Source organism: Labeo rohita, chromosome 19 (assembly GCF_022985175.1).
Source record: "Labeo rohita strain BAU-BD-2019 chromosome 19, IGBB_LRoh.1.0, whole genome shotgun sequence".
Taxonomy (NCBI): domain Eukaryota; kingdom Metazoa; phylum Chordata; class Actinopteri; order Cypriniformes; family Cyprinidae; genus Labeo; species Labeo rohita.
In genome coordinates, this window is record NC_066887.1 from 23886858 (window position 1) to 23904306 (window position 17449).

The following is a 17449-nucleotide window of genomic DNA, read 5'->3' on the forward strand; positions in this document are numbered from 1 at the left end:
AAAAAAAAAAAAAACGTTTTCAGTGTAATAATAACAATATTCCTATTCTATTCCAGTTCGGAACACCATAACTTCCATTACACAAACTTTCCCTCTTTAAGACGTGCATGCAGGCCTCAGGAAAAACTTTCGCAGCACTCCCACATTTTCCACTTTTAGTTACTAGCTGCTCCGATACTCACTGTTATGCTAACGTGGGTTGATCAAGCAATTTAACTGCTTTTATGGGACTCAAATTGACCCAAATAAGAAGAATTCTGTAACCATGTACTGATTTGTTCCTGTTTTTGTCAATACAATGAAAGTCAACACTGGACCTTATCAACAGTCTTTTAAAAGACATTTTTCTAACACTTTTTACAGTGTTCCACAATTTTTTTAGGTTTGGAATGACATTTGAAGTGAGCTATCCCTGTTGCAAAACTACAGATTCAAGAAACCATAATAAAACTATTAATAATGCACAAGAAAATTTTAATAAAGGATGTATAACATGCTGTTATTCTATGTAAACACACTGCGATATTACCATTCACATTCAAAAAGGGTGACTGTACCCCAGTCAGGGTTTTCTAAATATAAAGAGCTGACTTTCCCAAGATGATCCACGTATTTCACACAGGAATGCTTAATGACATGAATCATTATCACATTACAAAAAGTAATCCCTCAATACTCATTGGCTGTGCCATCATTAGGAGTTTCATTTGAGTCATGAGTTTTACTCATGGGTGTATTTATGTGCCAGTGGGTGTGTCTCAGGACATACTTCCAGGAAACTGCATGTAACATATACTGTACGGATACACATCAAATTCTTTTAAACGTGTGACCAGCATCGGTTCAAATCCAAATCGGTGTTATGAATAAGTCAACATACATTTGTTTTGTGCATACTCACGGATGTCTGTATGTTCATGACTATGTGTAGGCTTTTCAGAGACACTATTTTAGAATGTAAGATCATGTTGCATAAACCTGATCCTGGCTGAGGGAGTAGAAGGGATAGAGCTGCTCCATATGTGGACGACCTAAAGGTAGCTCAATTGAAACAAGGAAGTTATTCTGATCAAAAACATGTGTTCGGCCAGTTATGAACACAGACAAACTTTGTCAAAGAATTGCCAGTTGCTGTTTACCTTATTTTACATGATTATCCAATATGATCCTCTGTAATACACTGAAATCTCACATTATAAACTGACATGATGAGGTTTGACTATGTTTGTCCTCATTAAAATAAACAGACTGGAGTTGAAACTACAGTGGCCCCAAAAAGTATTTGGACTCTTCTGACTTTACTGATTTCCACTTCATTAGCAATAAAACAAAATCAAGTGACATAAATGATGCTAGACATTTTTTTTTTTTTTTTTTTCAAATCTCTTACTTTTGCTGTTTTTTGGGGGGTTTTTTTCCCAGTTGATCCCAATGTGATTTTTGACAAATGTACGGTTTCGATCAATGAATAAAACATTTTAAAAAGGTAGCTGTAAGTTTTTCATTTCACAATTTTGACTTTTTTTACTTGAAACGGCAAGTTTAAATCTCACAATTCTGACTTTTTCCTCAGAAGTGAGACAAAAACTCGTAATTGTGAGAAATAAAGTCTGAATTGCAAGATAACTGACAATTCTGACTTTTTTCTCAGAATTGTGTAATACAAACTCGCAATTCAGATTTTTTTCTCAGAATTAAGATGTAAACTCACAATTCCAAATTATAAAATCAGAACAGTGGGATATAAACTCGCAATTGCGAGAAATAAAGTCAGAATCGCAAGATGACTCACAATTCTGACTTTTTTTTTCAGAATTAAGATATAAACTCACAATTGCAAGTTATAAAGTCAAAATAGTAGGATATAAACTCACAATTGCGAGAAACAAAGTCAGAATTGCAACATAACTCATTTTTCTTGCAACTGCGAGTTTACATCTTACAACTTTTTTTCTCAGAATTGCATAATACAAACTCGCAATTCTGACTTTTTTCTCAGAAGTGATATATAAACTTGCAATTGCGAGAAATAAAATCAGAATTGGAAGATGACTCACAATTCTTTGACTTTTTTTGCAATTGCGAGTTTACATCGCGCAATTCTGACTTTTTTCCTCAGAATTTTGTAATACAAACTTGAAATTCTGACTTTTTTTTCTCTGAATTAAGATATAAACTCACAATTGCGAGTTATGAAATCAGAATAGTGGGATATAAACTCACAATTGCAAGAAATAAAGTCAGAATCGCAAGATGACTCACAATTCGGACTTTTTTTTCTTGTAACTGCGAATTTACATCGTACAACTTTTTTTCTCAGAATTGCGTAATACAAACTCGCAATTCTGAGTTTTTTCTCAGAAGTGATATATAAACTTGCAATTGCAAGAAATAAAATCAGAATTGGAAGATAACTCACAATTCTTTTGACTTTTTTTTTGCAATAGCGAGTTTACGTCACGCAGTTCTGACTTTTTTCCTCCGAATTAAGATATAAACTCACAATTGCGAGTTATTAAGTCAGAATAGTAGGATATAAACTCGCACTTGCAAGAAATAAAGTCAGAATTGCAAGATAACTCACAATTCTGACTTTTTTTTCAGAATTAAGATATAAACTCACAATTGCAAGTTATAAAGTCAAAATAGGATATAAACTCACAATTGCGAGAAATAAAGTCAGAATCGCAATATAATCTCACATTTCTGATTTTTGTTCCTCGCAATTACGATTTTCTTGCAATTCTGACATTTTTTCTTGCAATTACGTTTTTTTCTTAAAAATATAAACTCGCAAGTGTGTTATAAAGTCAGAATTATGAGATATAAACTCGCAGTTCTGAGGAAAAAAACATTTTGAGTTTATATTTGCCAGTTCTAACTTGCACTCTCAGAACTGTCAAGTTTTTTTCTCGCAATTGTGAATTTTTGTCTCTCAATTCTGAATAAAAAAAGACATTTGCAAGATAATCATTTAATTACATTAATTTTTTTATTCAGTGGCGGAAACAGGCTTCTATACAAATGTCTATTTGATCTTTATTTTAAAAATATTTTTAAATATATATATAAACATATAAACAGTCAGTTTAAATTGAAATACAATTTTATAATTTATAGTTCTTACAACTATAGTTCTTACTGCATTTTGAACAAATAAATGCAGCCTTAGTGAGCATAAGAGACTACTTAAAAAAAAAAAATATATATATATATATATATATATATATACATAAAAACTCACCCCAAACAACCCCAAGCTTTTGAACAGTAGTGTATCTATTGTTTTCTAATTTTAAACCTTACTTTCACAAACTCCCTATATTGAAATTATTTGCTTAAGAACTTGGTTTGATATTGTCCAAATATTTTTTGCACCACTGCACCTAATTACTTTAAAACATACAAAGCAAGTATTTGGGTTTATAAGTCACTTCCTTTCTCCTCAATTCTCCAATGTACTTCAGGAATTCCAAGAAGGCTTTAGAGGGGGCCTTGCCATGGCGGCGATATCAGGTAAATCACCCAAGGGCCAAAGGTTAAATCATTCAGTGTGAGCGTGCATACCAACTCAAGATGTGGCCAACCTAAAGTTTAACAGCACTTTGCATCTTTCAAAGCTACTCCTCCCTGAACACAGGGTCACCCCGGGTCAACAGCAGCCGTAGGACAGTCATCTATGGCACCTTGTGTTTAGTTAAGGTTAGAGGATGCACTCCGCTGATCAAACACAGCCTCCCTTACCTGGTTACCATACAACCTCACAAGCATGCAGCTCAACAAGCATTCCCTAGGGTCAAAGGTCAGTTTCTAGTTCGGAGACAGATGTGGTTTGAATTGAACGGAAGGTGTGGATTGAATGTGATGTCATACCAGCAACGAAACCCGATCCTGCATCTGAAGAGAGCTGTGAATGTTTTATTTAAAAGAAATCTAAACATAGGACAGGTTTCATTCCGGTTATAATTAGTTCATCCGTCTTATTTAAGAGACATATGTGAAGTGAATCATGTTCAGATGTTAAAAACAGAAATGATACCAAAATATCCGCTGCGCTGCATTTCTATCCATCAGTACTGAACTGGTTCCACAGTGAGGACAAACCATTTTTAAAACGCACACACCCGAAGATCAACAATCTGGTTTATTTAAAATAATCCTTATCTGGAGAAAGTATTACTGTTACAGATTTGGCTTGGTATAATTTGATAAATGATCCACTCTAATTCACTCTGTGTAGTTTTTGGTCTTCTCTAAATCTGCCTTTTATCAGTAGGTGTCGCACAAAATCAAAGGCAACACAAAAGGGAAAACTGGTCAGTCTCAGTGGGTCATGGAATTTGCCACCATGTGACAGACTTCAAAAGGGAAGCGGTCCAGAAGAAGACACAAAACATTTTACACACTCAGATCACAAAGATTATTTAAATAGGTTTGGTATTATTAGATAGGCCTTGTGCAATCCATAAAACATTGCGGATTCAAAGAAAGGGTGCAACCTGATCTCATGGCTAAATACTTACTGCCATATAAGAAACAAAATCAGTTGTATCTGGATATAAATCAAACTCTAATTTGGTAGAATACATACAATTTTCAAGAAATAAGTTATTTTGTGTAGAATAAAATGATCTCCAACATTAGGTTTTGCATGAAACCCCTCTAGAGGATCTATTCAGACTTATGCTGGCTGTCTGGGTCCAGTTCTACTCCACAGTAATAAACTGGGGCGATATTTATAGATCTATCCTCAGGACCCAGGCCTGCAGACATGGGGCAGAAGTGGGATTATGGGAGAGGATGGTTACACACTTAAGAACATGAGTCATGCAAGAAATTCAATCTGTTTTTGTAACACTATGTATTGTAAAATTGGCTTCACAAATAAATTAAATCAAGGGGGAAAACACATGAAGTTAAGAGTAAAATTGTGAAATATTATTACAATTTAAAATAACTGTTTTACATTTTAATATCTTAAAATTTAATTTAAATTTGACTCACAAAACCAGTCATTAGGGTCATTTTTTAAAAATTGAGATTTACACATCATTAAATATAATCAATAAATCTGAATTTCCATTATGATGTTAGGCCAGGACAATATTTGACTGAAATACAACTATCAAGAATCTGAGGGTGCAAAAAAAAAAATCTGAATATTGAGAAAATCAGCTTTAAAGTTGTCGAAATGAAGTTCTTAGCAATGCATATTACTATTCAAAAATTAAGTTTTGAAATATGTATGGTAGGAAATTTATAAAATATTTTCATGGAACATGATCTTTACTTAATATCCTAATGATTTTTGGCATAAAAGAAAAATCAATAATTTTGGCTCATACAATGTATTTTTGGCTATTGCTACAAATATACCTGTGTTACATAAGAAGTGATGACAAAGCTGAATTTTTATTGTCTTTATGTTTCACATTACCCTAAATAATAATCTTAAATGTATTAATTTATTAAACAATTATAAATATCTTGCTGTCACTTTGGGGTCAGTTTAATGCATTTTTGCTTAATAAAAGTATTCATTTGCTTTCCAGATTTTTATATGTAAATAAAGGTGAATATTCAAGGATAAATACTATAAAAGTGCAATAAATTAGTCATCATAATTGCACAAATAGGGTGATGCATTCTCCAAGAGTAATGTTTAACACTTATTAAACTTGTCTCATAAGGCAGGTTGTTTATAGACAGTCCCTTACTAGATGAGTAAAGACCATGACACACCGGGTGGGTTTAAGATGTCTGAATTAAATCTGAAATCAATGGACCTGTCAGCATGTGTTTTCACAGAAACAGCTGTAGAACTCAGCCCAATCCAAAGTTTTAGAGCCACTACTGCCTCTAGGTTTAGTCTTTTGCAACTCCGCAGTCAGACACATCTGTGCCAATCAATATGGAACTACTTATAACCCGACGCCAATCCCAGAGCAACATCCCCCTCTTCTCCAGACGTGAACGCACGCACACAATCACAGTCACACATATGGTGCATTCACACACGGACGGTGACAGCCGCGGCTCGTGTACCTTTATACTTCTCCCTGACGTTCTCGTAGGCTTGCACAAACTCCTGCTCGTCTACTTGAGCAGTCACGCTGGCTGGATCGTACATGGACATGGCCCTGGAGTGAGGTCAGGTCAGTCTCTCGTCTGTTTTCCCTTCTTCTGTCCCTCTTCGGACGTGCCTTCCTGACGACTGGTCTGTCAGAACAGACTGGTGTGTTTGTACAGTCTCACTCTCTCCAGGCTGTATGTGTGTGTGAGTGTGTGTGTGTGTGTGTGTGTATGAGTAAGTGTGTGAGTGAGTATTCCCCCACAGTTCTGGCTCTCGTTCCAGACCACCAGTACCACTCCCCTCCTCAAGCTTGAGAAATACCAACACACACACAGCACGGTCCCACCTCTTAAAGGCACACATGCAACACACATACATGCACACACAAGCAACAGGCTGCTTTCTAAGGACATCAGATCTAGTACAATGAAGCATTATGAAGCCCGACAAAAATATAGATCAGCATAAATGGAAGGATAGTAATGAGGTATGTAGAGTGGGCTAAATCTCGGCAGGGCTTTGACACTCTCACATGCATTCAGACTCAATAACAACAATGTGTGAACAAACATACACAAAGTCCTGGCATCTATGTGAGAATGACATTATACTTAAAGGGACAGTCCACCCAAAATGACTCAACTCAATCTCAAGTTGTCTGAAAACAGTATGGCTTTCTTTCTTCTGTGGAACTTAAATTGGTACAACAGACATGAAAAATACGTCCAATAATGTGGCTTGTTGAGGACAAGTGTGCTATGACTTATAAATCTTGCAAGATGATAAAACAGTTGGGAAAAAAGCCCCTTTATACTTGGAACAGTACGAAACCACCAAAAAAAAAAAACACCAAACAACAATCCTACAAACCACTTGGCAACTAATCAGAGCACACTTGAAACCACTTAGCAACCTCTAGAACAACCTAGAGATCAACTACTGGTCACCCAGCATATCCTAACGACTAGCAAGTAGTGTTGTCACAATACCAAAATTTTAGTACCGCATGCGGCCTTCAAATAGTTATAAATAAACATTGTGCACAAGATTAAAAAAAGATAAAACAAAGACCAACAAAATGCATGAGATATCACATAGAACACATGGCAGGCCTATTAGCTTGAATTTACCCTCCAATTTACATTAGCCTGAATTTATACTCCAAGACTGAATGCACAGATCTATTTTGACATTTGCTATCATTATTACTACAGTATGTCTAAGCAGTGTCTGAACTAAGCAGCAAAAAAGTTAAACTTTAATTCAAAATATGAATGATATATGCCTAAAGTGAGCAAAAAAGTGTTCCCTGTCAAAGCTGTCTATCACTTCTGTTCAGCACAAGCTCACAGAGTTCTACACTCTTGCGAATAATTTAGTTATAAATACTGCACAATGGATCACTCACATCATGTCTACACCAGTGCTGGCCAATATACAGGTTCTAATGGTAAAATCCGTTTGAATAAGGCACGCAGTATTACCTTTCTCACAGTAATTTGCAGTAAAATTACTGGTAAATACAAAAATATGCTGTTCACACAGGCAACAGCCTTCTGGCTTTTTTAACGGTAATGCTGGGTACACACCACAAGGCAAGACTTCACAAGACTTCCGGCAATCCTAGGTAATGTCCCGATTATCTTGGTGGTTCTAAAGATTATCTTATCAAGTTTTCCTGTGGTGTGAAGTGTGTTAAGAGTGAGTGAATCTGCTTGGAAGAAAGTCAAAAGCACCCTGATAGCAAATCAATATTCAACACGTTGAATATTTACGATCAGAAATCCTGATGTGTGGGGGGGAACCCCGAGGACAAACGCGTGTTTGATCTGGAGATTATCACGAAAGAAATCGAGACGAAAAGATATCAAATCAGAAAGCGAGCTGACAGAAGACGGAAGCATAACGAACGCAGTCATGGCACAGCACAAAAGGATTTGGACACTATCATCACAATTTCTTCCTGCCATTACTTTAAAGCCTTTTATCTATTCTTTGAATCATTTGTAATTATTTATACTTGTTTAAGGACATGTAATTTTCTTATAGCATTTCCTTTTTTATTACATTTTTTTTATTTTTATTGTTTTTTGTTTATTATTGTATTTGATATCATTTACATGTTATTTCTCCTGTATGTTCTTTGTTGCAAAAAAAAAAAAAAAAGAAGCGTGCGCCATGTTTATTCTCAAGTCTTGAGAGATTTTGAGATTTGCCGAGTTCAAAGTAGGGACTCTGTTTGAAAATCTGTTGGTGTGTGATGTGCTGTCTTTGTCACATCGCAACACACAACACACTATAGGAGCAAAGCGGTAAAATCTAGGATTTTTTTGTCCACATGTTTGTCCACAATGTCTCTCACATTTTGAAGATCTTATAAGATTTTAAAATGATTTCTATTAAACCAGCACTTAAAAAGCAAAATGCAGCTGCTTCAGGAATCTTTAACTTACTGCAGCCTATAAATTCATTATTCATATTACCAGTCTCATCATCTGTCAAAATTAGAGCAACAAATTTAGATTTTTAATCACGGTATAATATGTGCAGACTTTCTAGGACACATTCACATGCATTTAGAATGATTATATGAACAGATTGGTTAGCATTTAGCATGGTCTGTGGCAGACTTTACTAAGTGCCAGGCCAACAAAATTCAATAAACAAGAAGTTAATATTAAGTGATTTAAAACACAGAGAAAATATTGTCTTTTTGCTCTATTTTGTCAAAAACAGTTCTAAACAAAGCCATGTTGTGCATCTTTGCACACAGCAGTGTGCATAAAAATATAAATAAAATAAAAATATTTCAAATTCACCCTATTCACAATAGGCTGTTGGTGTCTGAAAAAAAGGGATGCTCAAAAAGGGATGCTATGGTAGAAGACCCAGGAGGACACCACTGCTGACACAAAGGCATAAAAAAGCAAAACTGGAATTTGCCAAAACTTATGTGACAAAACCACAATCCTTCTGGGAGAACGTACTGTGGACAGATGAGACAAAAGTAGAGCTTTTTGGTAAAGGACATCATGGCACTGTTTACAGAAAAAGAGGCCTTCGAAGAAAACAACACAGTCCCTACAGACAAACATGGTGGTGGTTCAAAGATGTTTTGGGGTTGTTTTGCTGCTTCTAGTACTGGATGCACAGAGTGCACGGAATGGATTGACTGCATAAATGGTATCATGAAATCTGATGATTACCTAAGAATTTTGGGGCGCAACGTAGTGGCCAGTGTCAGAAGCTGCGCCTCCACCAGAGGTCATAGGTCTTCCAGCAGGACAATGACACAAATCACACTTCAAAAAGCACTCAGAAATGGTTACAAACAAAGCGCTGCAGAGTTTTGAAATGGCCAGCAATTAGTCCAGATGTGAATCCCATAGATCACCTGTGGAGAGATCTCAAAACAACCGTTGGGAGAAGGCATCCTTCAAATCTGAATGACCTGGAGCAGTTTGCAAAAGAATAGTGGTCCAAAATTCAAGTAGAGAGGTGTAAGAAACTCATTCGTGGTTACTGGAAGCGATTGATTTCAGTTATTTTTTCCAAAGGGGGTGCTATCAAATATTAAGATAAGCGTGCCAATAATTTTGTCCAGTGCATTTTTTTGGGTTCTGTGTGGAATTGTTTGGGTTTGTGTTGTTCCAATGCAAACAAAAAAAATAAATAAACATGAGTACCAAAACATTTGCAACTGCATCAGTTTTCTGAGAAAAGGGTTGCATTTTCTGACAGATTTGCAAGGGTGCTGATATTTTTGGCCATGACTGTATGTGTGTGTGTTTTGAGAGAGTGACAGTGATTAAATAAGTAGAGAGCGAGTGTGAGCAGGAAGGGGAGAGGGAAATAAAGCCCTTTTCTATGAATTATGTCCTGCAGCCTATCTCAGGAGGAAATGGAAAAGCTTCCTGAGATGAGGATGGGGTCAGAGCAAGTGAACTTTTATCACTTTAAAAAGCAATTAGCTTTTAAAGAATGAAGTGGGTCCGAGGCACAATTCTGCTGCTCCTTGGCCCCTTTCTAAAAACTCAGTCAAGCTGGTAGCAGCTATGTTTGATGTTTCACAGACATCTTAAAAGCCCCCAACGGTCCCAAGGGGGCAAACCCCACGCCTTACCACAAGAAATCCCCTTCACCAGATGGGCCCTCATTACGAGCATTCCCGATGTGGCCACAATCCATCAACCCGTCAACTCTTTTCCAATACCCTGGATAATGCATGTCAGTATTTGACATTTTAAATGTCACTGAGAAACTGTTTCTCAAACTACTGTAAATATTTGGGCTTCAGAAGCCATAAAATGTCAGAATAAATACTGCTGACTATGCACATGCTTACATAAGAGAAGGGAGTATATTTCTGGAAAAAAACATAAATCCTGATTCAAATCTGTCTTGCTCATTTGGAGATGCCATGTAATCTTGTGAAATAAGTTAACCATGCCTGATATATGTGCTCTGAACACCTTTGCCAAATGTGGAATGAAAACAGAAACTGCATGATTAATCTGTCTAAAATAAGGAAACTGGATATACACTTAAATATGTCGAATGGATTACGCTCAAATCATATTTAAACATATTGTTCATCAAAACTACATCTTTACATGTGCGGAAGAAAACACCTATACCGCAAAACTCACTGCTGCACTAACTTGGGTTTGGCAGGATGTTGCTATGTGGTTAAAAAAAGTAATAAATTGTTTTCAGCATGTTGCTATGGTATTTTGGGTTGCTGCTCGGTGGAGTGAGTTAAAAGAACCGACACGTGTCTATATGCATCATGAAAAAGTATAGTAGCATTTCAACGCATTTACACTGACAGTTAGCTTTTCATCTCTGCTTCATAATCAGATAATCAATAATAGCTTGACACTAATGTCTCAAGTTTTTACATTACAGCAGTGGGACAGATGTCTTTTTGGCCTGAGGAGCTTTTAATCGTGGTCTATGTGATCAGTAGCACTCAAACTCAGTCTAAAATAGTGCACTTGAAGGGAAGAACAATGTTTGCTGGAAAAGCTGTATTCAATCTAAAACATTTCTCAGGTATTTTTGTTTGAACTACTGACACCATGTGGTGGCAATAGGACTAACATTTGGGGAATATATAAAATCTTGAAAATATTTGGCATTAGAACAAATGAACTGCCAACTTATTCTTTACTGTCATTGTCAAACATGAGAAAAAAAGCAACATTTCACTTGTATCAATGCGCTTAGCCTACCCTGAATAGCTCATAAGACAAAATCGATATATTGATCAAAATTTAAACAGATTTTCCACTGATTTACCTCAGATCTGTTTCTAAGCTTTGGCACACTGCCAGTATGTGAAAAGTAAACATAATGATGAGAAATGGGAAGTCAGACAAATGCTTGACTATTTGAACTAGCAGTAAATAATTCACTGTATTTTTTTTTAGGTCTGGAGGTATGTGGGATCAACTTCTGTATACTATTTATAGTTAATCATGAATAATTGATTCATCCTGGTGTGCTCTCTCTAAAGGTTACAGACTTTCTCAAGAACTTTCTGTGGAGCCAACAATCTGAAAGCTTTCAGGACTAAACTAAACAAGCAGATATATGACAGCTGACTATGGAAGCCCGTTTCCACCACTGAATAAAAAATAAAAAAGGTAATTGCGACTTTTTATCTCTCAATTCTGACTTACTTTCTGACTTTTTTCGAGTTTACATCTTGCAAATCTGACTTTTTTTTTTATCAGAATTGTGTCATATAATCTCGCAATTCTGACTTTTTTTTTAAATAAAAACGCTTTATTTAGTTATAAAGTCAAAATTGCAGGATATAAACTCACAACTGATAGAAATAAAGTCAGAATTGCAAGTTTGTATTTCACAATTCTGACTTAACTTGCAATTGTCAGTTTATATCACACAATTCTGATTTTATTTCTCAGAATTGTGACTTTATATCTTGGAATTCTGATTTTATAACTCGCAATTGAGAGTTTATATCTCATAATTCTGAGAAAAAAATCAGAACGGATAGTCACATTGTAATATATCTGTATGTGTTGATTAAATTGTTAATTAGTGGCATAAACGCCAAAAGCAATCCTCCAGAGATCTTCTACATGCCAGTAGTTCTTGTGAGGAGTAACTGATAATCAGTTTGTGCTGTGCAGCAACGGCACGAAGGAAAGATTGGACGTGTTAAAGTTCAAATGCTGAATTCCTTCCCTCAACACTTCATAAGCATTACTAAAACAGGAGAGAAAACAGGTTTGAATGCATTTTTTTAACTCACCATAACACTATTGACACTAAAAACACTCTTTTATATAAAGCAGGGTCTTTGGATAGAAATATACCATGTCTGGAAACTATAACTCACTGTTACCCTGTCAGTTTAGTTCAGAGTATGTTATGATGGCCTCATAAAAATCAGCCCTCTCACCTTTCTCTGATGTCTACACAAGTAAAATTCCAGACATTTTAGAGCATTCTGCAGTGTTCATTCTAGCCGGAGGCACCAGCGCATGAAACCTGGCCCCTGCAACAGGACAGCAAGCCAGAAACTTCTATGCATTTGATTTTTGACATTACAGAGCCGAAATCAAAGGTTTACATACACCTTGCAGAATTTGCAGAATGTTAATTATTTGACCAAAATAAGAGGGATCATACAAAATGGATGTTGTTTTTTATTTATTACTGACCTGAATAAGATATTTCACATAAAAGATGATTACACATAGCTCACAAGATAAAATAATAGTTACATTTATAAAAATGACCCTGTTTAAAAGTTTACATACACTTGATTCTTAACTGTGTTGTTACCTGAATGATCCACAGCTGTGTTTTTTGTTTAGTGATGGATGTTCATGAGTCCCTTGTTTGACCTGAACAGTTAAACTGTTTGCTGTTTTTTAGAAAAATCCTTAAGGTCCCACAAATTCTTTGGTTTTTCAGCATTTTTGTGTATTTGAACCCTTTCCAACAATGACTGTATGATTTTGAGATCCATCTTTTCACACTGAGGACAACTGAGGGACTCATATGCAACTATTACAGAAGGTTCAAACTTTCACTAATGCTTCAGAAGGAAAAGCGATGCATTAAGAGCAGGGGGTGTAAACTTTTGAACAGAATAAAGATGTGTACATTTTTCTTATTTTGCCTAAATATCATATTTTTTTTTAATTTAGCACTACCCTTCAGAAGCTACAGAAGGTACTTACATGTTTCCCAGAAGACAAAATAAGTCAAATGTACTAATTTTTTACCCCCCGGCTCTTAATGCATCATATTTCCTTCTGGAGCATTTGAACCTTCTGTAATAGTTTGGATCTCAAAATCATACAGTCATTGTTGGAAAGGGTTCAAATACACAAAATTGCTGAAAAACCAAAGAATTTGTGGGACCTGAAGGATTTTTCTGAAGAACAGCAAACAGTTTAACTGTTCAGGACAAACAAGGGACTCACGAACAACTATCACAACAATCACTAAAGCTGTGGATCATTCAGGTAACAATCAAGCATATGTAAACTTTTGAATGAGGTCATTTTTTATAAATTCAACTATTATTTTCTCTTGTGGACTACATGTAAATGTCTTTTATGTGAAATATCTTATTCAGGTCAGTATTAAATAAAAATAACATGTATTTTGTATGATCCCTCTCAATTTGTTGACACAATTAACATTTTGCAGATTCTGCAAGGTGTATGCAAACTTTTGACCTCAACTGTAAATGTAATATTTTAATGTAAGATTAAGTTAAGCATACTGAGTCCCTGAAAAACAATTGTGAATCTTGACAAGAATTTTTCTAAAATTAATATCTGAAAAACAATTGAGGTTACGATTACAGATGCAACTGTAATATACAATTTCAAAAGACATTTTTATTCGATACATTTAAAATGTAGCATTCAGCAAAGTGAGCAAGCAGAAATGCTGACTAACTAATTTTCACAGTGCCAATTTACTGCCACAGGATGGCAGCCAAGTGCAGTCTAAACCTGAATTATCAAAACATCCCGTGGTAATCCAGTTTGTGGACAAATGTATTCATTACCAGTAACATGGTCAATTCTGCAGACGAAAGGAAAAAAAGAATGCTTTAAAGTTTCCTGAAACAGTCTCAAAAGACTGTACAAAACAATGGATGTGGTTCACCCAGACTATACACAAGCATCCTGCTTTCCACTGTGAGATAAAGATGTCAGTACACCAGAGGAAACTCTGCCCTAATATAAAAAATTTATGACACAGAGAAACATAATAATCTGCTTAATAGTGGCAGAATCATCCCTATGTGTGCATAATGCGGATCTGAGGAACTATATGAGATAAGAGCACTGCAGTCCTCCGACCACACCCTTGCCTAATATTGTATGAGTGTGTATGGTCTGTTAAGCACTCACACACACACAACTGCTGCGTCAGTCCTATTGCAGCATGGCAGGGTCACACAGGGAACAGGCTTACTGCAGGCTACTAGATTTAAATATCAACACAAGCATTTTTGAAATAAAATAACAAAAGCCTGTAATGCATTTCTGAATGTGCTTTTCTGCAATAAATGTTCTACCTAGATTTAAAACCTGTAAGTACAGGACATCCAGAGAGCCTGGGGTTGTTTTTTTTCCTCCTAAGCCAAAAGACAATAATATCATAAAACAGTCCAGTACTTTCTAACATCACACTGACAGAAAAGCTATATCAAGCAAACATAAAAAAGCATGTCTGTTTTAAACAAACTTCAACGGCACATCAGACACCTGCCAAACAAGTAATACTCCTTGTGCATAGTGGACACTAAGCCTGTGTGTATGATATAAAACTCATTATTTATCTATGCAAACGCATTTAAAGCAACAGGCAAATACAGTTAGTGAAGCCTCTATTTTTACCCAACTGTAAATATTTTTAGTGACTATAGATGTTTTAAAAGTAACTGTCAGACATGCAGACAAACTCAAGTAGTCTTGCTGGATGATGTCATTTTGGGTTCCCCAAAGAACCTTATAATGAACAGTTCATAAAAGAACCATTTTTTGTGTGTGTGAAGAACATTTATCCACTATAAAGAACCTTTTGAAGAATGAAAAGGTTCCATGGATGTTTAAGGTTCTTTGTGGAACCGCAGATGCCACTAAAGAACCTTCATTTTAATTGTGTAAGTACAGCAATATTTCTTTATGATTCCTCTAACCTGCAATGCGAATGACTGCTCTCTCTGCGGGGTCCAGGACATCACCAGAAGCAGATTTGGAGCGTTTGACGCGCTGGTGTTTGGCGAGGTTCCATGGTAAGGTGTCTCCGGGAAAAGTTGAAGAGCTCAGGTCACTAGCGCTCTCCTCCGACGCAGACCGCTCAAGTACTCGCCGGCGAACCCCTGACATGACCTAGGAATGGTGACACGGAAAATGTGAGGGATGATAAAACAGTACACCATGCTGAGCATTTCCGCTCAGGAGGATGTGGAAGTTTCAGTTCCACTAGATCACTTTGGACAACCACTTTAAACAACAGATATGGCTGTTTAGGGTCACTAGAAGACACTACAATCTACACTACAAGATACTTTTTGTATGAAAACTCTAGCCATTATCAACTCAAGCTTTAACATTACTTTTGAGAGGGAGTTGGGAATGGATTTAAAAAAAGTATAAGCCTACATATCAAAACTGAGAAATGCACTGTGGTTATTAGAGTAAGAAAATCACTGCAGCAAAACAGAGGAATCAAAATACAAAAGTAAATAAATATGCATATGCAAATATATGTATACATGTAAATGTGTATATTGCTGGATATTTAAACCTGCTGGAAGTATTTAAACCTGTTCTTTTTATTTATTTATTTTTTTCAGGTCCTACAAATTCTTTGGTTTTTTAGCATTTTTGTGTATTTGAACCCTTTTTAACAATGACTGTATGATTTTGAGATCCATCTTTTCACACTGCGGACAACTGAGGGAATCATATGCAACTTTTACAGAAGGTCCAAACACTCACTGATGCTTCCAAAGGAAACACAATGCATTCAGCAGTGAAAGCTTTTTGAATTTGAAGATCAGGGTAAATTTAACTTCTTTTGTCTTCTGGAAAACATGCAAGTTGCATAGTTGCAACTATTACAGAAGGTTCAAACGCTCACTGATGCTCCAGAAGGGAAAACGATGCATACTTGGCAATGAAAGCTGTTCTGATTCTGATTCTGATTCTGATTAAGAGCCAGGGGTGAAAACTTTTGAAACAAATGAAATTGTGTACATTTTTCTTATTTTGCCTAAATATCTTATTTGTTTCATTTAGTACTGCCCTTCAGAAGCTACATAACATACTTGCATGTTTTCCAGAAAACAAAAGAAGTTTAATTTACCCTGATCTTCAGATTCAAAAAGCTTTCACCGCTGAATGCACTGTGTTTCCTTTGGAAGCACCAGTGAGTGTTTGGACCTTCTGTAAAAGTTGCATATGATTCCCTTAGTTGTCCTCAATGTGAAAAGACGGATCTAAAAACCATACAGTCATTGTTGGAAAGGGTTCAAATACACAAAAATGCTGAAAACCCAAAGAATTTGTGTGACCTGAAGGATTTTTCTGAAGAACAGCGGACAGTTTAACTGTTCAGGACAAACAAGGGACTCATGAACAACTATCACTAAACAAAAAACACAGCTGTGGATCATTCTGGTAACAACACAATATAAAGAATCAAGTAAACTTTTGAACGGGGTAATTTTTATAAATTAAACTATTATTTTCTCTTATGGACTTTTATGTGAAATATCTTATTCAGGTCAGTACTAAATAAAAAAAATAACATGCATGTTATATGGTCCCTCTTATTTTGGTAAAATAATTAACATTTTGCAGATTCTGCAGGGTATATGTAAACTTTTGACCTCAACTGTACAATCAGTGTTAATTAGCAAATACTTAACATTACTTCTCAATAGTATACAGCCTTTCCAGAAGAGGGCGGAAAACCTTGTCAGAGATTGATTTGAAGGTAATTGATAACTCACAAGTTACTAAGGCAACATGAAGGTGTTTTAAAGAGCATGTTTCAGTGGCCCCAAAGGAACAAAATGAATGTCATTATTGTTAGTAGATCTAAAGAGACTTCAGACAGGAGTAAAATGCAAGGCGGTGATTTAGAGAGGTTACAAAGTCAGCCGGCACAACTTCTGTGACCTCTGCTGCTAATGAATGTGAAAAGACTGGACCTACATTTTTTTTTCTCTGTTGCAAAATATTTCGCAATAACAGTCTTCATTTGCATGCATTTGGTAACAATACTATATTTTACAAAAAGGCATGGTACTTTAATATATTCTACCTGTCAAACTTTGGACACACTAGATGAATGTATACTCTT

The 17449-nt window shown here is 35.8% G+C and overlaps 1 protein-coding gene across 1 annotated transcript in view; it reads right to left on the reverse strand.

The window, feature by feature from the left end:
* The window catches only part of pleca (plectin a), a 117077-nt gene that overhangs the window by 85591 nt on the left and 14037 nt on the right, over positions 1-17449 (reverse strand). The window contains 1 exon segment of the mRNA XM_051137190.1: positions 15276-15468. Coding sequence (XP_050993147.1) covers positions 15276-15468 — 193 coding nt within the window.